Genomic DNA, 23431 nt, shown 5'->3' with positions numbered 1-23431 from the left:
GCATGAGGGGATTCACCAAAGTGAGGATGGCACCTGTCCCTACCCCTAACAGATATCACTTATTCAGTGACATGAAAAGCTCTTTATATATGTTATCTTATACAATAACCAAACAGCCCTATGAGAGATGAAGGTGGTTATCCAGCTCCTAAACCACATCTTCATGGAATGGATTTACTTTTCTGGATATGCTCTAGTAGAGAAAGGATCAGATGGACATCATATGAGCCCAATTATTCGTTTTGTTTGACTTTTTGAGTGACATTTAAAAAACAGAAGTAGAGATAATATGAAAAAGCACTTACATTTACCATCTAGCTTTGTCAAATTTTAATGTTTTGCCATATTTGCTTTAGATATTTTTTAAGCAAAGAAACATTACAGATAATGTTGAAGACCCCGAGTGTCCCTGTGCAGTCTCATTTCCCTCCCAGAGAGAATTACCATCCTGTATTTGTTCATCATTCCCATGCATTTTATACAATGTATACACTATATATGTACTATATATATATATCCATAAGTACTATGTGCCAGTACTTTTCATTATTTTGTATATTAAGATTTATGGATATAATACATATTATTCTACAACTTGTATTTTACTCATTATACATTACATTTTTGAGATTTATTTGTGTTGATCATTTAGCTCTGATGCATTTGTTTGAATTAGTATATAGCAATCCACTATATAATTATATCTCAATTTATCCATTATTTTTATTGATGAGTTGTTTGTGGTTTTTGCTTTTACAAAAAAGCTCCACTGTCTTGTTGGGCACCAGCCACAGTGAAGACCAGTCTGCTGTAGGTGATAAAGCTGCTAGACTCATGATTGCCTCCTGATTCCTTAGCCTCTTCCACAGGGCTCTATCAAGAATCCCTTTGGATAACGACAGATATCCCTCTTTAAGAAAAAAAAAAAAACTTCTTAATTCGAGGGAATCACGCAGAAAGAGTCTCAGGAGATATTAAGCTATCATAGCCATTTCCCTTCTTACAGTAGATTGAGATCAGGGCCCTGAAGAATTGAGAATTCTGATAGAGGACAGATGTGGGGATGAAAAGAGCAAACTTTCTGATGAGTGCTGCCTTCTGATCTCTGAATCCCAGAGTTGGCATGCTGGTCTATGGCATGAACTACTAGATGGGGAGAAAAAGCAGAAAACTGAAGCATGAGTCATTCAAGACTCTCAATTTACTATTATCTCATCCAAATGTGCTGGGGGCTCCTGTATTACTGGTATATCAGGCGTCAGAACTGTTTCATATTTTGAACTGGTAGGAGGTTAATGCATAAAGCAACACTCCATACGAGAAGTAGCCTGCAGATATTGCAAAAGGAGCCCAGTGAGTGCCTCTTATGCTATGATTTGGGGTCCAGCCAAAGCCATCTTTTCAAGTCTGTCCTTCCCAACAGGTGATAAAGAATTGATACAAGAAGTCCTTTTTGATGCCGTGGTGAGTGCTCCCATTGAAGCCTATTGGACCAGCCTTGCCCTCAACAAATCTGAGTAAGTGGTTGCACGTGTCCCCTTTTCATGGCCATTTCCCCACAAGCAGTCCGAAATATGGTTATGGTTTAAAGAACTAAACTGTTTTAGGAGCCTGGTGTTAAAGTTCTTTAATTTTCCCCAAAGCTCCAAACCACAAGAGCTAGAGCAGATTAGCGGCTCTGGCTTGGATGGCAAGCTCCTGGGTTTGACATATAATTTGTTTGAGTTTTAACATTACATGAAATTCGGTATGCTGAGGTAGGGTGACACTTCCGAGAGGGAGGGAGGCGGAAGGAGCGTTTTGCTTCCTGCCCTGCCATGACTCCCTCTACTTCACAGTCAGGAGGGAACTTGGAATCTGGGCCAGGTTAGGTTGTGAGGAGGACAGGGAAGTGAGAGCTCTGTTTCATTAGGGTGTCAGATACAACTCTGTGGTTTTACTTCTGAAGTGGAGGATGTAGGGGGAGGCGGCAATGGTAGTTGTTGTCAAAGACTAGGGCGAGAACTGCTTTGGCAGCTTATTAATATAGCTTTATTATTATTACTATTATTTTACTATTTTAAGTAGGTTATTAATGATTAAAAATAAGAAAAATCTCATTTCATTTTCCTTATATCTTCATGTTATACATTATTCAGCTCTTTCCCCTTTTACATTTTTTATTAGCTCCTTTCCTTCTTTTATCTTCCCTTTTGTACATTCTCTTCTATCAGATCTGTCATTCATTCTGTTCTCATTTTCATTCATTCATCAAATACTGATTGCATGTCTGTTATATGCCAGGTACTGGGCTTGTTGCTGGTGAAATGGAGGTAACTCAGATATCATCCATCATCACGATACCTGTGGCATATAGTGTACTATATGATTAAGAATTGTGATAATTATTTGAAGAAAAATTAGATATGTAGACTGTAACAAGATCTAGAGGAGAGATAAGGGACAGGGAAGGCTTTTCTGAGTAGGACTAGTTCGAGGGTTCCCTGGGAGCATCCTGGGAAGTGGAACAGCATGTGCAATGGCCCTGAGGCAAGAGAGTACTTGATACACTTGAGGAATTTAAAGAAGACCAACTGAGCTGAAATGTAACAATTAGGCTAGAAGATATTGGGAGATGTAGCTGTAGTGGGGCTGAGTGTTTCAGGACCTTGGGAATCAGGTTAAGGATTCTGGATTTTATGTTCAGAATATCGGAAAATCATTGAAGAATTTTAAGAAGGACATTTTAAGATTTTAAGAATGACATGATCAGACTTGCATTTTAAAAGAAGACCCCTCTACTGCTATGCGGTTAATAGAATGTAATGAAGGTAAGAAAAATAGTAAAGACTCCTACAGCATTTCAGGGGATTTGCCTCTTGAACCAAGGCAGTGGCAGTGAGCACAAAGAGAAGGGATGCACTTGTGGCATGCTTCAGAAGTAAGATCCCCAAGACTTAGTAACGGGTTCACTGTGTGAGAGGACGGAGGTTGAGCTGTCAAGGATCATTCTCAGATTTATGACATGAATACCTGGGTAGATAGTGGTGCCATTTCCTAGGACAGGAGACAATGAAAGAGCAGGTTTGGGACTGGACATGGCCAGAATTGTTTTGTAGACATTTTAAGGTGAAAATGACTCCGAAGCATAGATGTAAGGTAGGTAGTTTAATACGTGAGTCTGGAATCCTAAAGATATTACCACCCTCAATATATTTGGGGGTATCCTTGGACTGCTTATCTGCATGGATCTTATTCCCTGGGAGGCTTGGATAGAGTTAAAGCCTTTCCTGTGATTGCATTTTCTAGTAGATGTGGAAATGTTTCTTTGAGGTTCTTATGAAACTCAAAATCTTGTGCAAAGATGGCTAATTCACCCCTAACAGATGCTAAAGATTTCCAAAATGGTAGCTTGCTTTGTAGTCCACATCTGTAACTGATTGGACAGCCTGGCTTTCCAATTTGGTGTAGGCTACAAACAGAAACAAATGCATAGTGTTGGCATTATTCACCCCTTAAATACTTAAAGGTATTATTGACCACTTTGACAACCATCAGATATCAAGTAACTAAATGATCTTGTGTTGAAGATAACATGGCTAAAGCTTTCAGTCAAATTGCTGCTAGCATCTATGGGCAGGGAAGCAAACTCAAGAATCAGTAATCTCTTCATTCTTTTATTGTAGAGTAAAATTAAGTATGTGTAGGGAAAGACCATTTGCTTTTTTGAAGAACTATGCATTGAGAGTACCCTGAAGAATATGTTCAGGCATATCAAATTTGCCTTGAAAATTGAAAAAAAAATCTTTAGTGAATTGTCAAATGAGGTTCCTTTGCGAAGGCCATTCTTAGAGTTCCTATGCATGGCATCCTGCAGTGCGATTTGTGGAAGTCGTTTCCTTATCCCTTTGGGGTTGGTGGTGATGAGAAGGCCTCTGCTTTGGTGGGAGTTACAAGTTGGTGCCCTCAACATGGTGTAGAATTCAAATCCTAGCAATTTCCAAGCTGTAGGATGCTACAGTCTTTATGGCTCTGTTGCTTGTTTTTGCTAATGGCAGACTCCAATAATGGTCTCAGGACCAAGAGTAGACTTGGTAGCATCAATGCAAAAAGCTAGCTCTAAGATTTTCTTCCTCTCCTTAAAGTTAATTGACTCTTTCTGAACTTGCACCCAGAATCTTGAGAGAAAAGTGTTTATTTAGCATTGGGGGTGCATTTTCTCACACTGCTCCCTTTTGCCATGGAGTTCTTAGTTTTTCTGATAAGAATTACCATGAAAACATTTGTAAGGAATAAGAGTTTGCATCTTGTGTGCGTGCGTGTGTGTGTGTTTCTATAGTTTCTTCTAAAACTTCAGGTTTCAAAACTACTATTTCATAAAACTACCCATGAGTCTTAAAATGCAGAAGCCATTATCTGCTTACTCTCTGGCAGAATCCCCTTGACGTCTGCTGCTCTGTTTCAGGAATTCCGACAAGGGCGTGGAGGTAGCTTTCCTCGGCACTCGCACAGGCCTCTCAAGAATCAACCTGTTTGTTGGGGCTGAGCAGCTCACCAATCAGTAAGTAGGTGTGCTTCTTCTTGGGGGCTCAGGGAGCTCCTGAGATGGGACATTGAAAAGGAAGCATGTATCATTTCTTGATTCCACCCTCAGCAGAAACAAAATTCAGGCCACCCCAAGCCTGTTGAAATTCTTCCTCTCTCTTCTACCTTGGGGACCCCAGTGTGTGTGTGTGTGTTCACCTGCCCGTTGCTGGCCCTTCCACAACTCTGTGTTCTTTGCCCTTGTTGGCTTCTGTCCACTGTCCTGGAGTCCTCTCCTGCCCTGGGGAGTCATTTCAGGTCTCTGGAAATGGTGTGGCTACTAGGGGAGCAGCCAGAGGGAGAACTCACTCATCTCCTAACAAATGGCTGGGGGCATTCAGCTGTCCTGCAGTTCTGCTGATGAACTCCTGCCTGTCCACAAATCAGTGTTTCAAGCATGGTGTTTATTTGTTTAAGTTTGAGTAAACCTCTGTGCCTCAGTACAGAGCCTGAAGGCCTGCAGAGCCCTACACCCAGGATCAGGCATTCTGGTGGCCCTTGGGTTTGATACTGTTTCCTTGTGTTTCCAAAGAGATTCAGATGGACAGTGGGCTCAGTCACTGAGGTCAGTACCCAGATGCCCTTCAGACCACTGCTCAGCCCCTGAGTCTTCAGAGAGCCACAGGGTTTTAATTCTTCAAATTGGTGTTTGACAAGAGCTGTTGTGAGCTTGGGAAGTCTTTCCTGAACCCATTAATAAGTTTTCTCAATTGCTTTTCTCTGAAGAAGGAGGCATTATTAGGGCAGGGATGAATGGAGTCTGAAATTCAGAGGGTTTGCAAAGTGTATGTGTGTGTGTGATTCTAGAGGTTACTATGGAACCTCCCAAACCCTGAACTTCAGAGTACCAGGGGGCAGTAACCAAGCCACAGGGTGGCCATCAATTTGACAAGGTTTGGCCCATCAAGGGCCTGATTAAGAGATGCTCCTGTCCCATTAAGCCTTTGCATCCTGAGGCCCTGACACCAACCATATGATCATAGAAGAATTCTTGTAAATGGCAGATTCAGGTTTTTTTGGATGTTTTGTGAACTGGCTTTTAATTCCCATCTGAGAACTCTTTCTTTCTCAACTTCTCTAATGTATCATTTATGAAGTTGACTGTAATTGTGACTTGATTCTTTTCAAGCCCTCTTTAGCCCTTTACCCCCAAATAATTACTCTACCAGAAGGCAACTTTTCTAGGAAAGACTAGAAGTGTCAGGTTACATATCACCGCCCTCTCCTTTTAGGATCTGGAGAGGTAAGGGGATACAGGAATAGACTTTCTAATGCTTAGAGAGGAAGGCTGTTGTATGTTTTGAGATTAAAACAAATCAACAAGAAAACCACTAATAACAACAAAACATGGCACCTTACTAGTCTGATAGCTAGGTGATTGTAAGGGATTTGAAAGACAGCAGGACCACACTCAGGACTTCTGGGATGTGCACCCGGCTCACCTCACTCATTGCATCAGAAAAGCAGGATAATGATATCCCTGGGTAACTGTGAGCATCAGAAAAGTTATGGATGTAAAACTGCTTTTGGAAGCTAAAAATACCTACAACTATGAATTCTAGTCCCTGTGACATTACTGTGACCCAAAGTAAGTACTCATTGGATATCTGAATGGATGAAATAATTCCTGTCTTCAAGAAACTCATCATTGATTCATATAGAGGCACCTTAACTTCTATTATGTTAGAGTCTTATACCTGCCTACCCTCTCCAATGAATGGTCCTTATTGAGACCCAACTATTTGGATATACTTTATTAGCCAGGGCTACACCACTTTTAGAATTTCTATGTTTTTTTAAAAAAGAGAACATACAAGGAAGAGTTCAGAGTGTTGGGAAGAGTTCTGGATGATATAAAGTTCCCATCCTAGAGCTAACTATCCCATCAGCCTTCTACACTGAGGTTCCAGCTTCTATCCCCACTACCTGCTTTTGGAAGTAGATACATTTTAGTTCATGGCCTCTGAAACCCACCACCATCCCCATTATTAACAATATATTTCGTGCTTTCAGTGTGGCCTTTTGAAATACATGTAGCACACACATAGCATCCAGTGATACCAGCTTCCAAAGTACAGTGACTGCTCTCCCCCCAAGTCCTAAGTCTAAGAGATGAGTGCTGCACAGCTCCCATTTGAACCACAGAGAATGAAAGAAACCCCTGAGCTTTAATATCCCATATAGTTGTGGAGCCATTTTCAGTTTAAATAGCCCTTTACGCATAGTGCTGTGTAATTCTGATAGTATCATGATAAGTGTAATATTATTCCCACTTTGTAGATGAATAAGTTGGGCTCAGAGACTCAGTAACTGACCCAAGTAACTCACCCAGGGTCATTCAGCTCTGCCTAAAACCTCAACCAGTCTTACACAACACCGTTAACAGCCCCTAGCATCCAGAAGTAGGCTTTCCTCTTACCCAGAAGGATTTATTTTCCTAAAGGGTATTTTCAGAGATTCTGGAGAACCAGGTCTCTCCTTCCTGTTCTCTTCTGAATCACTACTTGGTAGCTGTCAGGGACTCCCAAGGTTTCCTGGCAACCAGAGCTTCTCACATTAACTAGAGCTAATGGGAATCAAGCACTGTGGCTTCTGTGTGCTGCCCCAAGTGCCAGCATGGTCTGGTCCTGGACAGCAGACACGGAACACTCAGTGTCCTAGACCTGTTGCCTAAATGTGTCCATCAGTGTCAGTGAGAACCACCTCATACCTTCCCACCAAGCTATTATCCCACTACTGTGACTGAAAAGGGTCTTCCTGTAGCACCATTAACTGCTGCATGGGAAGGGAGCCTTCCTCCCTGTGGTTACACCCACCTCCCCGGTGAGTAGGGCTGATGCTGTGACTGTGCCTGTGGCCCAGCATGGAAGGCACAGCTGCTCATCCCACCTGGGGCTGCGCAGCATTGTCTCCTTCACATACCTGTCCAAGTCAGTTTTATGGAGCACCTCATGTCAAAAAAAAAAAAAATGAAAAAGCTCACTTTTCAGTATTTATGAAGCCTGATGATCTTAGGATCAAAAAACATTACCGCTGAATACAGCAGGGCCAATCAGGGCTTATCTGTCACATCAAGCCTGAAGCTCCCTAAGGCCAGCTTTTTGAATAGCACAGGGATCTCAGCGCTTTCTCAGTCTTGCTCATAACTCCAAAGTTGGCCTTCTGAATGAGAGCAGAGTGCTTTTGCCAATTAAAAAAAAAAAAAGCTTTTAACTTCTGGAGTATCATCCTGTCAGTCAGAGTCAGTAAACAAATGTAGGCAGCAACGTCAGGCCATTTTTGATCTACTATGAACAGTTCTAGTGGCACAGAATTTCATAGGGGTGTTAATAGGGCAGAGGTGGCCATATTGATAAAAGAATTTGAAAAAAATAAGAGATGTTATTTAGGAAAGATAGAGCAACTTGTCTGCAATAAGCAAGAAGCTCTAACCTGGATATGAGACTTGATTTATCCTGTGATCAGTGAGCATACATTGAGTGTCTGATGAATGCCAGGCCCGGGGAATGCCAACAAAGTAAGGTCTATGCCCTTAGAGTGGAATTTGGACATGCTAGTGTGAATTACAGGGAGGCATATTTCAGGCTATTTAAGAGCTTTGAGGTGGCCTCCAATGGCATGGGCATCTTTGGAAGAAATCAAGGGATTGCTGGTTGGCCATATCCTAAAACTACAGAATGCTTTCCTGAGCTGGCTGCAAGTTCAAGTAGCTTCCAATAACCAGCTGGTTATAACTTGGCATACACATTTGACCATGCTGAAACAATATAGAATATTTGGTTATTCTCTTCAGGTCTATGTGGTCCAACTCCATGATACAAATTGCTGGCTTGAAAGTGGTGCCATTTCTGGTTCAGCTGGTGGACTTTCCTCTTCATGCACATTATGCCCTGACTGGGCTCCCTTTCTGAAAGATCTCTGCAGAGTTAGACTAGCTAGGTAGTCATTTCCTCCCCAAGGAATAACCATATCAGCAAAGACAAGGCACTTGCATGCTGGAGAGTAAGTGTGACTCTTTGGAGTTAAGTCAAGTGAACACACTCTTGGATCTTCAGTGTGTTTAAGGTTCTGGGGAAGGATACAAAAATTTGAACTGACGCTCCTCTCCTCAAAGATCTTGGGAGGCTTGGAATGGGACATAATGACTATGCAGATAAGGCCAAGGAAAAAGAAGGCTGTGTTTGTGTGAAGATGCTGTGGGACCCTGGTGTGGATTCTGTGGATTCATGTGGTAGGTGGTATTTGAGGCACACCTTGAAATGAGCGTGATTTTGACAGGAAGAGATGGGGAAGAGAGTCCATGCAGCCTTCTGGATAGACAGAGGCATGATGGGCAGTAGGCAGGGAGTCAGGAGATACGAGGGATTTGCAGAGGAGATGGGGCACAGTCCTGTAGGGCTAGAGAGTAGGGAGAGAAGGGAAGAAGAAGCAAAGATTCCCCACGTGGATCCACTGTACTTCCTTTACACTTTTTCTGAAAAGAGTGAGATCTACTTAAGATATGGATCCTTCCAAGGATATGTGTCTATGTGGTTGGATTTTAAGGCAAGACAAAGCTTTCTGACTACCCATGGTCTTCTTATATGATTTCTGGAGGCTTGATTTGCTTGCTTCAGGTGATAAAAGACTATTAGTTCACTAGATATACTAGGAAAAATCATTTCATCCACTAGGAATCTGACTGCCAGGGCTCTACAAGATATTTCGGGGTTTCATCCACTAGGAATCTGACTGCCAGGGCTCTACAAGATATTTTGGGGTAATCTGGGGTGCACAATGTTACACAGGTCCTTGCTGTACTGAGAAAGGCAAGTGAGGGTTCTAAAATCCAACACTGTTTTTACCCAACAAAAGTCGTTGGGATGCACCCTGCGTCCAGCTTTTCCTTGCTGGGTCGTGTCATACTTTTCTTACTCCTTTCTATATTAAGGGACTTCCTGAAAGCTGGAGATAAGGAGAACATCTTTAATGCAGACCATTTCCCTCTGTGGTACCGAAGAGCTGCGGAGCAGATTCCAGGAAGCTTCGTTTACTCGATACCCTTCAGCACAGGTGGGTGCCTTTGTTGGAGGTGGGGCTCTGTCCATCTCATCCTGCTGGCCTGGGCACTGCGTGCAGAGTATGGTGGAGTGATCTGGGTGCTAAAGGAAGCCAAATTCAACCTTGAGAGCCAATGCTAAACATTGGCCCAGCTCTGAACCAGTGACCTGTTCCATAAATGTAGCAAACCCAAATAAAATGAGGCTTTTGCTTAACCAGACTGTGCAAAGAACATTTCAGGGAGCAAGACTGTCATTTTGTACCACGCGGAATTTGAATACAAATTTCTCAATAGATTTTTTAAATGTTGTTATGGCCCTACTTAGAGAAAATTCAGGCAGCCATGACATCCTCTGTCAGAACTTTCTGGAGGCCTACAATTTCCCATCAGAACGGATTTAAATCAACATGCAAGAGCAAGGACTTAAGACTTCGTGCTCTCCTGACAGGGGGAGCTGCAGTGCCCAATGAGAAACATGTAGCCAATGATTCTTCAAATCCTAAGGTTTTACGTTATTATTTTTAAAAAACTAAGGTCACTTCCCTCCAAAAAATAACTGAACACTGCCTTTATTTCAACCAGTTTTAGAAGCAAGACAAACGAAAGGCTTTTCAGTTGTCCTTGGCTTTTTCTTGTCTCATGCATCTGATATTTTTGGTGCTCATTCTGTGTAAGGCTTCTAACTGTGCATTGTAGAAACTTCAGAGATGAATAAGACATAATTCTATAAACTTGGATTGCTCTGGACAGTTCAGTATATACTTATGTTTTATATTAGGGCCTTTTGTATTAATCTCTTACGAGCATTTCCAAGTCAACCCTAATGGAGGCTCTCCAGTGGTTAGTGTCAGAACTCCTCCCTGAGTCTTGGCACTTGTTCATTTCTGTGAACGAAAACATCTTTAGAAAGAGGGCTCTCAAAATTTGCAGAAGACACGTTGACAAGAGTTGTCTAGTAATTAGTTGAATGGATTTATCAGTAAGAAGGTCCTTCATTAATGAAGACGTTCAAGGGAAGTCCAAATGTTACTGTAGAAACTCTCTTGCTGGGCGGGATTTTAGAGGAGAGTATCAGTTAGGTTCCTTTTAGGACCAAGATTCTCGAAGTCTGTGCTCCTTTGCTGACAGGCCTGTGTGTACTCATGCCCTTGTACATGTATATGTTCTCGAATATAAATTTCCATGTGACCAAGTCTCTTTCTTTATGCTTATCTGTATCATATTTTATTGCTGAAAATATCAACTGAGAGACAGTGGGCTTTCTTATTCTGCTGTAAATCTATCAATAATAATGTCTTTTTTTTATCATGCAATCTCATGGTACTTTCTTTTTCATAGTCTCCTAAAGAGGAAAATAGAACTTAGCTTGCCAGATCTGGACTATAACCATTAAGTTATCCAGAAGGGCTTTCCCCAATACTGGGCAGGGAGAAGGAGCTGGGGGAATAGAAAACACCCCCCACAAAACTGCTCTGTGTGTGTGTGTGTGTGTGTGTGTGTGCTGGTGTGTGATGCTTCCTTGTGTCAGTTTGCTTTGTTATTGTTCACCATTTTTCCCACAAAGAATTATGTCTGGAAAAAAATTCTAATTAATTAAGGCCGTTGTCTAATTGGTTTTTGGCTAATGAGGTTTTCACTGAACTTTCAATGAAATCATATAATGAAAAGGAATTTACCTTGTTCATGATGAAGTTATGGGTGACATAATATCTTATGAGATTTCATGGCCCCTATAGATTTAGGGAAAATGTTAAAAATGACCAAGGACAAGTGTGGTGGAGCTCTCTTTCATCTTTAATCCTGTGTGTTGAATACCTGTACACTGGAAGAGAAGTTGGTTTTTATTATGGCTTAGACTCGGGCCAAAAAAAAATTCTTAAGTGTATTCAAATTCAGATCTGCCTTCTTCCTGCTTCTCAAATTAATTGGATTCCATCCAACTCACATTCACTGAACAATTTTTATGAAGCAGGCACTGGACTAACAATTATTAACTATGGGTGTTAGGAATTTGTGCTCAGCGTCTTTTAATTCATGGATATTAGAACCATTGTTGGTAATAGAAAATATCTTTATACCAATACAATATTGCTACCACATTAATAAGAGTTTGGGGTAAGAATTGCCTTCCAGCTCTATCCCTGTTTAGAATATTTTTGCTCAGAAAAACTGGGCTTGAAATTAGAATTTTATAGATCAGTAAAGTTTTAAACAACAAATCAGAGCTAAAGTTCTCAACTCATTGTAAAATAGTTTCAAAACTTTATCTCAAGCAGCTCTCCAATAGCTGTATTTAGAAAGGCAGTATAAATATGGTAACTGACACAAGTAAACATTGCAATTAGTAACCACAAATTTTTAAAAATGTGATCCCTCCATGGTAGTTAATAATTTTGATGGGAAGAAGCTGGATGTTCCCCAGTGTGGGTGGTCAGAACTCAGTGCATTGATTTCTTTAGCTGAGAGGACTACCATCCAGCACCTGCAGCCTAACAGGGCGGACCAGCTCTGGGTTCTGGGAAGCAAACCCCAGCAGTCTGCAGAACTGGTGACTGCAAACCAATACAGTCACTCTCACAACATAAGCACTGTGTTCATTTTTGTCATTTTTTTTTCTTGTAGGAATAGTCAACAAAAGCAATGTGGTGACGGCGAGTACCTCCATCCAGCTCCTGGATGAACGCAAATCTCCCGTGGTGGCAGGTAAATGATGATGAATTTCAATCGATGAATCAAAGTAAGCATGGTGTCCATTCATGTAGCCAGGCTACTACTTCTGTGTATCAGACTGTTGTTTTTGAAAGGTAAAAACATTAAAAACTACCTCCTCATCAGCTTCGTGTCACCTCCTCCAATCTACGTCTCTGACAACTGGTTGACTTTGATGTGAAAATAGAAATATTTCCCAGGGCTTTCATTCTTAAGTTCTCAGCCAGTAAGAAATTGTTGGTATGTGCAGAAGAGAATTTCTAGACAGTAGGTACCGTGCTCATTTAAAGTAAGCTGCAGATCTCCCACTTCTGTATCATTAGGATAACATGGGCCATACAAGGAAATTGTGGGTTTGTTTTAGGCAAATGCAAGCTGAAATGTGCCTTTCTTTGCAGAGCATGAGATTTTCACTCCCCTAACACCACTGAGGGATTAGAGTTAGATGTATCTCCAGGTACTGGGTTTGCGATCAGAAGAAAGCTAAAATGCTTTATGACTGAGTCTTGAATTGTCAAAGAAACCCTGTCTCTGGCTTTTCCCATCTCTCTCACTCTCGGATGTATCAGTAGATTTTTGTGACTGACTGAGGAGCTTTCATTGGTGGTATTTGGCCTAAAAGTTCAGAAACTGTCACAAGCCCTCCTTTGAGGACAGCTGTTTAGAAAAATTGAGACTAAAAGCATGTCTGGCACATCGTCTATTTCTGATAAATAATTGTCAGAGCCTTTGGTTGATGGATGAGTGAGACCCTCCAAGTGCCATCTTGGTATTGGCTAGATTTACAAAAGGGAATCATTTGGTTTTCAGTTAGCTTCCCTCAATAAATTGTACTGTAGGGTGACTTTGAACATCAACTTCTGTGGCACCATACACAATATTTGTGGAAGGAATTCAAATGGATCAGATTGTTTGAAGCGGTTGTTCTTTGGCTAGGAAATACTGCTTTATTCCCCCACTTTATTTCTGACATAGCCTTTACATCATAATTATATTGGCAGGGATTGAAAGATTTAGGGACAGTTGCCCTGGTTGCCCTGATTATTCCTGGGTTATTGGCAAGGAAGACAGTCTTATATATCTGAGCTGTAGCTCATCTTGACCTAGGTAGATCTGTACCTAATCATCCAGGAGATAAGAACTGAAAATTCAGGACTGCTATCTTCACATTTTGTTCTTAGTGTCTCATGTTCCCTGAGGAAAGTTGAGACAGGATTATTTAACTCAGCAAGATTTATTTTTGCTTAAAGATCAGCTTTACTTACCTCCAAGCTGACCCAGCCAGCTAGTTCTGAAGGCATGTTACCTCCCTGGAGTTGGGGCCACATGCAACAGCTGATGATGACATGGTCTAAACCAAACTATCTGTCCATCTGTTTGAAATGTCTTTCTGAAACGTTTTCCTTGGATTTCTCATTCACTCATCATGAGGGATGCTCTGTTTTGGTCCTAAGATCACTGTGCCCATCCCAGCCACATCTGTCCAAGTTTGCAAGCTATGCTCAAATGTTTCCAAATGGCTTGTATTTCATAAATGTCTGTTTGGCTGAGTATGGACAAAACGTGGACTCAGCCTGGGCACTCTGTATCCAGTCTGGAAAAGACCGTGACTTTTCCAAATGGTTACTTATCTACTGTTGAGTTATACAGTTGGCCAGAGACCACAGGCAAGTCATGAGACATGGTTGGCCCACCCTGAATGGGTGGGAGAGTCATTCCCTTGTTACTGAGACTCAGTGTGTATCAGCTGGTGACCATTTTTGGAAGATAATTACAGAGCAGGACAAAGAAACAAGGTTATCCAATGAACTGTATTTAGTTCTTATCTTGTAAATCTGCTGATTTTTAATCTTTTTTAAAGTGGGTTGGGTAGACATAAGATAGAACAGAATTGCTTGATTTTGGTCTTAAAGGCTGCCATGAAGGCAGTGACCTCCAAAGGACCTTTCTGTCTCCAAAAGCAGAGAGGCCTCTTCAGCACTTCCCTCAAATTTCATTGACTCTGACTCACCCATCATGTCACATGTCACTGTGTGATTAGGTTCGGTAACTTTCTTCTGTGTATTCTCCTCAGATTAAGTAGACATTGTTTACCACTCTAAAATTTAAAAGCCCATTTTAATTGGGGGAGAAACCTTGTTATGGCAGGTGAAGATGAATATGTGAGCAGACTTGTCTCCCACCAGTGTGACTCTAATAGCAGATGGGATGCAGCCCAGTGGCAGTAATTTGGGGCTTCAGTGAAATCCTTGTGTTAAACTGAAATTTATCTGAAAGGAAAAGTGTACAACTTTGCAAATCATTATCAAGAACTACTTTGAAAAGCCTGCCTTCCTCCCAGGTCCGATCTGGCATTCTCATGTTCATTGGCTACATGTGTCTGTTTGGGATAGAAAGAGTTTCCTGTTTTGATTTTTTGTGTGTGTGTATTATTCTCTTCTTTCTTTTTTTCTTGTTTTCTTTTTTAAACAAAAACATTTAGATACTCATCTGTCAATGACATCTTTGAAGAAAGGGCAGTCAAACTGGGCCAGATTCCATTTATATGTCAGCCTCAGCACATAAATGGGCCCCATCCATCTTCTTGGCCTATGACATTGCTTACAGTCCTTCTCTTGAGGAACTTGCCAACTCTCCAGCTGCCACTAGCAAGCTAAATTTTCTTAATTGCTTTCCCACTGCAAATGAAGAAGTGGTAGGACTTTCTCTTTGGCCCACTAAGTCTTTCCAGAGCCCTGGAACCTGCTGTGTGTGTCAGGCCCCCAGTCCATTTTTCTGTTGTTATTGGAAATGCAAAGCTGGGACTGTAAGGTCCACGTAGGTTTGTCACTCACTCCATAAACTTGCTCGGTGTGTGGTCTTGGGTCCCTGAAACTCTGTCTAAAATAAGGTTGGGATTATTATCTCCCTTACCTTATTCTGGGTAAATCTGGGGATAAAAATGAGAAAACAAACAAGAAAATACCTGAATATGAAGAAATATAAAAATGCTAGGATTTGAGGTGGCCCATTTTTATCTTCAAGTTGGCAGCATATTTTTTCATTCATTCGCTCATTTATTCAATAAATATTTCCTGACCTCCTGCTTTTGCTAGCACTCTAGATACAAACTAATAACCAGGCCCTGTGATTGTCTCCACTCACACCCACCAGAGACCTTTGAAATAGCATTTATTTTTAAAGCCATGTCTACATAGGACAAGTGAATTGAAATGCTGAGCAAATATCTAGAAGCTCCTAAAGGTCCAAGACTTTGTACTTTACCAGTGGAGTCCCTGGAGCACAGTGGACCCTCAATGAAGATTCTGTAAATTGCACTGAACTTGTAGAAACCTGTTTTACCCTTACTTAGTTGTTATTGACTTGAGTTCCATAAATTACCTAGATCATGGTGTTAATTCTCCACTCCACTCTCAATGGAGAGACAGGCCCTACAGACCAATAATCATTGACACTGTTTCCACCATGCTAGGGTGGAAATGATGTGGAGAAGAAAAGGAATGCATGGGGGGAGAAACTCAGCCAAGTAGGAACATATAAATATGCAGAGAACTTCCTCCCTCCTTGGAGTGTTTGTCTGACTCCCTTATTCTCCTTCTAGTCTCTCCCTCTGACAAATATAAAATACTTCATTTTTGATAAGAAGTTCAGATTTCTGAATTTTTAAAGTAACAGATATGATAAATTCTGGATTATTTGCATTTGCTTTAAAATGTAAATTTTAACATATCAAAATGTAAAATCTCTCCTCAAATGTTCTATTTAATTTCTTAAATAAATTTTAAACTCTCTGAAGGCAAGGACTGTCCCAATTACCTTTTTATTCCCAGTGCTAAGTAAGAGCTGATATATGGTAAATATATCAGAAATACTGACTAAATGACTCAAGAGAGATGGGCTTCATTTTTACCTGCTATCTGTAGGTACATATGCTTGCAAAATTTTCTGACCAGACAATGGAGACATAGTACTTGACCAAAACTCTTAAGAGAGGCACTCAGTAGCTAAAAACTCCAGTTTGCACTGTAGTAAAATGATACAGACCCATATAGGTATTTTAAGGAATGGAAAAACTGTTTAGGTGTCCCATCCTAATGGCAACTATGTATGTAGGCCCAGTAGTTGTCTCTCCACCAGCAGATGTCCTTTGTGAGATCCAAGTACCTAATGTGATGCTTAGAATAGTTAATCTGATCAGCAGCAGAAAGAAATAGATTATAGACATTAGAGGCATTGGTTACAGAAAAAATTATTTTTAACAGATTTAATGAGATATGATTTATATACCAAAAGTTCACCTGTTTTAAGTGTAAAATTCAGTATTTCTAGTAAAGTTTGGGGAGGGGGTTTGGATCTGCCAGTCTGCAAGAAATACAGACTACAGTGGGGGAAATTTCAAAATGTGGGTGATGTGGTCTCAACTGGATAATTCTAGGCAGTGTAATGAAGGGGGATGCTTGATGTTAGGACAGATGATCCCATTTTAACCAACTGATTAATAAAGAGATTGCTTAACATCATCGACCATTAGCTATTGTCAGGTACAGGCTATTTAAACTGTTTACTGTGTACTATTTAATATAGAGCCTTCTTTAGAATTGGGCAGATAATGTTGGCAAAATGTTACAGGCAAATATATAGCTTATCAACATTCCTTTGGTGGGATTTCGTATATTTGGTATATGTGAATTGACTAGTATTCAGGAATTATGTGTCAGGTCTACATGGATGGACCTCTAGTTTGTTAGATATGAACAAAGGGAGTGTTTTATCATAGCAGAAATTAATACTTACTGATTAGGCTAGTTGGTCTCAACCAGGGGCAGTTTTGCCCCTCCGGAGACATTTGACAACGTCCAGAAACATTTTCAATGGTCACAATTGGTTAAGAGGGGTGGTACTGGCATCCAGTAGGTAGAGGTCAGGAGTGCCAGTAAACATCAAGGCATAGGACAGTCCCCACAACCACAAAGAATTATCTGGTCCGAAATGTCAATAGGGGTGAGATTGAGAAATGCTGGATTAAACTGACAGGCAAACTTCAACTCTTGGTGCTTTCAAATTCAGTGTTTTCCCTTATAGGCTCATTTACAAAAAGATCCTGTTTCATTTCTTAATTTTTTAATTAAATAATTCAATAGCTATCTAGCACCTGCAGTGTACCTAGTGCTGGAGATACAGCTGAGAACAAGCACCCAGTAGGCCACTGTGGATTGCATGGGGGGTTGACGGTTGATAAAATGAGAGGGCACTATCGGCATCCCAGGACCAGAGGCAGAGATGGCAGCTGCCCAGGGAAGAAACATTCAGTCCAGTTTGCTGTCAGTGGAGAGCCTCCATTTGTGTGAGAGGTACAGACAACAGACATGTGTTGTATGAATGGGAGGAAGAAAGGAAGGAAGGAAGAAGGGAGGGAGGGAGGAAGAGGAGAGGGAATTTCCGGTAGTGGTTAATGCTCTGTAGAAAATAAAGTGTGGTTGGCAGTGGCAAAGGCAGGGAAGAATGCTCATGTTCATACTTGTACGTGGCAGAGACAATGCTTTTCCAGACTGGGGAGAAGGATGGGGCTCAGAGAAGGCTTCCCTGAGGAGGTGAAACAAGCAGAGAGTGGAATGATGAAATACAGCCATTATGCAAAGATCTTTGGGGAAAGTATTCTGGGCAGAAGAAATGAACTTATCCAGGAATCTTGGATGAGATCCCTCATACATGTTGTGTCTCAATGGGTACTCTGAGACACAAATGAGTCTCTCAGGTTTGGGCGGTATTTACTAAGATCTAAAAACAGAACTGATGGGCAGATGCCCTCGGGGGAGGTGAGGAACCCAAGGCAAGTCTTTGCTCTAAATGTGGGGCTTTTTATGTGTTGGCATTTGTCTTTTTCTTTTAAGCTGTCTAATGGGTGCAATGCAAGGGCAAAACGAGGCCTAAGTCGATAGGAATGACAACAGCAAACTTCACAGAAATAGATTAGTGATGTAGCTACTGATTATGCTGTATTTCAAATCTGCAACAGAATCTGAGTTAAAGCTGACCACATAGAACAGCTGCTGTGCATACCATGGTAGCCAGTGACAAGGCACACTGAGGATCATTGCTCCAGGAATAAAAATAGCCTAGAGTTTTGAGAAACTGGATCCATGCTAACTCTCAGGACACTCACTCCCACAAGCCACTAATGTTGGACATTGCAGATAAATGTAATCATACGACACGTAGTCTTTTGTTATCAGCTTCTTTCACTGACCTTAATGTTTTCAAGGTTCATTTACGTTGTAGCAAGTATCAGTACTCCATTTTATTAAATTTCCAAGTGACATTCCACAGTATGTAATATACAATATTTTCTTTTCCACTTATCAATTAATGGACATTTAGGGTTTTCCCACTTTTTAACTGTTATTAACAATGTTGGTAAGAACATTCACATACAAGTTTTTGTGTGGCTATGTTTTAATTTCTCTTGGGTAGAAATTAGAATAGAATTTTGGGGTCACATGGTAACTGTAGGTTTGATATTTTGAAGAACTGCCAACCTGTTTTCCAAACTGGCAGCACCATGTTTACAATCCCACCAGCAACGTATGAGGCTTCTAATTTTTCCACATCCTTACCAACACTTACTATTGTGTCTTTTTTTTTTTTTTAGCCATCCTAGTGGGCATGCAGTGATTTACATTTCCCTAATAACTAACTACGCTGAGCATCTTCTCATGTGCTTGTCAGCTACTTGCCTATCTTCCTCAGGGAAATGTCTGTTCAGATCCTTTGCCTATATTTAAATTAGGTTATTTGCCTTTTTATTATTGAAATATGAATTCTTTATATGTTCTGGATATAAATACTTTGTCAGATATCTCTCAGCTGTTTTTGTTAATAAGTTTTTATTGAATTATAGCTGTGCCCATGTTATCTATAGATACCTTCCTGTGAAAATAGCAGAGCTGAGTAGTTGTATAGAGACCTATTGGACTAAAATGCCAAAAATATTTACTACCTAGTCCTTTACAGAAAAAGTTTGCCAACTCCTGCTTTAGATGAAAATATATCACAGGCCATTAAACACACACACACACACACACACACACACACACACACCCCTGAAACACAATTTGTTCACTCACTTATTTCACCATCTTTTTATCTTTTAAAAAATGAAGGGGATATTTAAATTAGGGACTGTGTAAGTAGATGTTGAAGACAGAACTTCCTGTATCAGAAAGTGTCCATCAGTTGTGCCTAATATTTTTGTATATGTGGTTACACAGATTCCCAGTCAAAGATCCTGGGTTTTCTAAAAATACATGCTCTCATTATCAGTGAAGACAGTAATTTACTTAATCTTCTCTCCAGTTTATAAACCTCTGAACAGTGTAATCAGCATAATGCTTGGTAGAACATTGGAAATGCCCACATGCTTTGGTGGAAAATAGTTTCTGGGATTTTTTTCCCGTACATGGCTCATGAGAGATTTGGGGATTTATTTAGCCGCCTTTATCCAGGCAAATCTCCTAGTGACCTTGGTAGGATTTTGATCTCGGTTAAGACTAGAATATATATTTCTCAGACTAAGTGAAGGGCCTGAGAGGATAAGTGAGCTGCCGAGCATTTCCCCTCTCTGGGAAGAGAGCGCATGAGCAGAGGCTGCAGCAGGAGCATAAGCACTTTGACGGTCAGTCTATGGACTCTTGCTCATGGAGAATGCTTTCACCAGTCTGGTGGGAAAGGAACAGTCCTGATCAAAGCCTTTTTATTCCCATGGCCTCCCACAGTTTGTGCTCACCAAGGGCTCCTGCCTTCTGTTCTGGTGAAAGATCTTCATGAGGTCAGGATCAGTGTCTGAATATTGTTCCTACTTCAAGGCCAAATTATATGTGACCAGGCTCATGGGGATAAGAGTGTACAATTGTCTTGAAACATAAAAAGAAAGTTCAGAATGAAGACATAGTCCATGGTTATTTTATATGCTTTTACTTCACTAGCCGCCTTCTACCAACTTCCAGATTTTTGCTGTTTTAGTCAGGTTTTTTAAGCCAAAATTATTTTTGTTATTAAGTTATTTGTGTTATTTTTCACTTTTTTATGCTCTTCTTACTTCCTCTCTTTGATACTTTCTGGAACCCATTCCAATCAGGTTTCATCCACAGTGAATCATTTCTCATCAAGGCTACCTGTAGCTTCCATATTACCAAGTCCAATATTGAACTTCATATGTTCATTTTTCTTGGTCTTTCAGCAACACTTGACCATGTTGATCATATTCTCCTTGAAGTACCTCTTTACTTGGTTCTTTGCTGACTGCACTGCCCACCCTCCTAGGTCTCCTTTGCTGATTTTGTTCATCTCTTGATTGTACATGTTGGAGGGCCCCAGGGTTCCTATCCATTCTCAAGACTTTAAACGCCATATATAAGCTGGTGATTCCCAAGCCAGACTGCTCTTCCTTGACTCTCCCTTGCTACTCAGTCTCTACTCCTCCTTAAATAGGCCCATCAAGTGCTATTGATTCCAGACTGAAGTCATTCTTAGTTATCTGGTTATTCAGTTGAAAAAGTTTGGAGTCATTCTTTTTTTAAAAACATTTGTGATGGATAATATTGAATATACCCCAAAGTAGATAGAAACATAAGAAACCCCATGTATCCTTCATTTACTCCTAGTAGCTATTCACAACCCATGGCCATTGTGCCCTTCAACCGCCCTAATCCACGTCCATCCCATCCATATTATTTTAAATCAGATATTAATCATTCAGTAATTTCATCCATCAATATTTCAGGATACATCTTTAAAGAATAAAGACTTCTTGTATTTTAATATAACAATACCATTACTGCACCTAAAAACAATTCTTAGTTATATATTACCTGGGCAGTGCTTTTTTATTTTCTTATTGTTTGTTTGAATCAGGATCTTGAAGTCATTCTTGACTCTTCTCTTTTTCTTCTACCCATAACCAATCTATCTATAAATCTTGTTGGTTCTTTCTTCGAATTATGTACAAAACCTGACCACTTCTCAGCATCCCCACTACACCTCACTGGGCCAGTCCACACTCATCTGTCCCCTGGATTGTTGCAGTGGTTCCCTTGCCGTCTTCCATCTACCTCTGGCCCCCTCCATCTATTCTTCATAGGAGCCACAGCAATCATGTTAAAAGATAAGTAATATTATGTCACTCCTCTTTTCAAAACCCTTTATTGGCTTCACAATTTACTCAGAGTTAAAAGCCCCAGCTCTCCCAATGGCCTGGGTATTAGTTATCTGTTGCTATACAACAAATTGTGACAAAACTTAGCAGCTTAAAACTACAAACATGCATTATCTTACAGTTTCTGGGAGTCTGGAATGGGTGAAGCTTCCTACTGGAGCTGTATGCTTCTGTGCCTCATAAACTCTGAACTTAGCCATAGGATGTGATTTTGCCAACAGAGCTTGTGTGGGTATAAGGTACACCAAATCCAACCAGAAACTTTAAAAAGTGTATTGGGACATGTTGTAAAATAGGTATTTCATGCTTCTGTATCTTGAGGGCAATGTTGCCTTTATTTATTTTTTCCTTTTTTTAAATTATCTTTTAGGAAGCTCCAAGTCAGATTTCTTTCTTAATTTTAGTCATCATTAGAATATAAGGGTTTTGCCAGTAAACAGGGTAAATGGCTTCTGCTTGAGTGTCCCTTATTGTTGACTTTAGAGTACTCCTTGAAGACTAAGATGGATACAACCCCCAGACAAATATCCAGCGTCTAGATGTCTTGTGTTTACTGTGGTATTGCAGGGTTGGTAAGGGAAGCCACCTCCTGCTGCCTGATCATCTGACTACTTAACCCAGATAAGCCAAAGCAGTCTGTAGTTTTCATTCCTGACAAGAAACAGTAGATAAAAACTATAGCCCTGGACTGTACCTATCATCTTCCCTTTCTTTTATCATCCTATTATGCCCTATGTTGTTGACATTCTTCATCCTTAATGGATAAAGACCTCAAGGTCTTAATGGCAGGTTTTGTGGGAATCAAATGTCCTCAGATATCCTACATAAAGGGGAGAATTGTTTCCCTCTGCTTTTTGAAGCTCACTGTCTCGGAGGAAGGAATACCAGCATGAGGATGGGTAGTGTAGACTGGTACTCTCTTCCTTTACATCCCACTCATCTGCTTGAAGGTCACATTTCTGCTTGAATTGTGGACACTCTTCCTGGAGACTTGAATATCAATGACCAGGATGCCTGATTTCTAGGATCCTCATAACTTTTTCTTCCTCTGTGTACTCATGACTATTTTAGTGAGAAACACTACTTATTAGCCAACATCTAATTTTACCATTTTCTCAAATAGCTGTTAGAGAGTGTGGCTGAGTTTCTTCCTCTCCCATTCTAGAACATTTTTTTTCAGCCCACCAGAGTCATGGTGATAAAAGGACCCCCACTTTCCCATTTTGCTTTGGCTTCCTCAGCTGGCTTCTTGGGTGTTGGTGGAACCAGAGCTCTAGTAGTGACACACTGGTTGGTGGTTGGGTTCCTTTTTTCTGCCATGTTTTAAGGTAAGTGCTGTCAGTGCCAGGAAAGGATCCCAACTTCCAATTCTTCAAACCTGTCACATCCTGATAAGTACCCAGGTTTTGACCTTGGAATGACTTGGATTCAAATTCCTTCTCCACTACTTATTAGTGATGTGACCTTGAACAAATGAATCAAACCCAATGATTATGTATCTTCATCTGTCATGTGGCAGTAAAATGCCCACATGTTTTGGTTAATTTGAGGTTTAGAGAAAATGAAAATATTACACTTGGAAAACAACTGGCACAAAACTGGGTGCTAAATAAAAGTTGATGGTGGTATTATAATTGTTGCTATGCAATGAATTAATATAATAATGCCATAGTCTTAATATTGTGGTTCACAAGAATAAATGAAGAATGACAAGGGTTCATTGTTATTATCCATGGTAACCCCATGTTCCTGCAACTGCATTTGTCAGGCCTGCAAATAATTATCTGTGTGACTATGGAAAATTTTCTCTCCTTTTCCATGCTTCTATTTCCCATTTGCAAAATGTGAACATTGTCCTATATCAGGGTAGCAAATAGATTTAGTTTCAGAAGTCAACTTCAGGTGAT

General features: G+C 40.5%; 1 protein-coding gene across 1 annotated transcript in view; it reads left to right on the top strand.

The window, feature by feature from the left end:
- CACNA2D3 (calcium voltage-gated channel auxiliary subunit alpha2delta 3) overlaps nucleotides 1-23431 on the top strand; it is a 776451-nt gene that overhangs the window by 621529 nt on the left and 131491 nt on the right. Inside the window, exons 24-27 of the mRNA XM_074344645.1 lie at nucleotides 1424-1517; nucleotides 4445-4540; nucleotides 9494-9615; nucleotides 12227-12307. Of these exons, the coding sequence (XP_074200746.1) occupies nucleotides 1424-1517; nucleotides 4445-4540; nucleotides 9494-9615; nucleotides 12227-12307 (393 nt within the window). The remainder of the gene's footprint in view (nucleotides 1-1423; nucleotides 1518-4444; nucleotides 4541-9493; nucleotides 9616-12226; nucleotides 12308-23431) is intronic.

This window comes from Camelus bactrianus, chromosome 17, assembly GCF_048773025.1.
Source record: "Camelus bactrianus isolate YW-2024 breed Bactrian camel chromosome 17, ASM4877302v1, whole genome shotgun sequence".
Classification (NCBI taxonomy): Eukaryota; Metazoa; Chordata; class Mammalia; order Artiodactyla; family Camelidae; genus Camelus; species Camelus bactrianus.
Note: the sequence above shows the minus strand (reverse complement) of the source record. Positions and strands in the feature narration are given on the sequence as shown.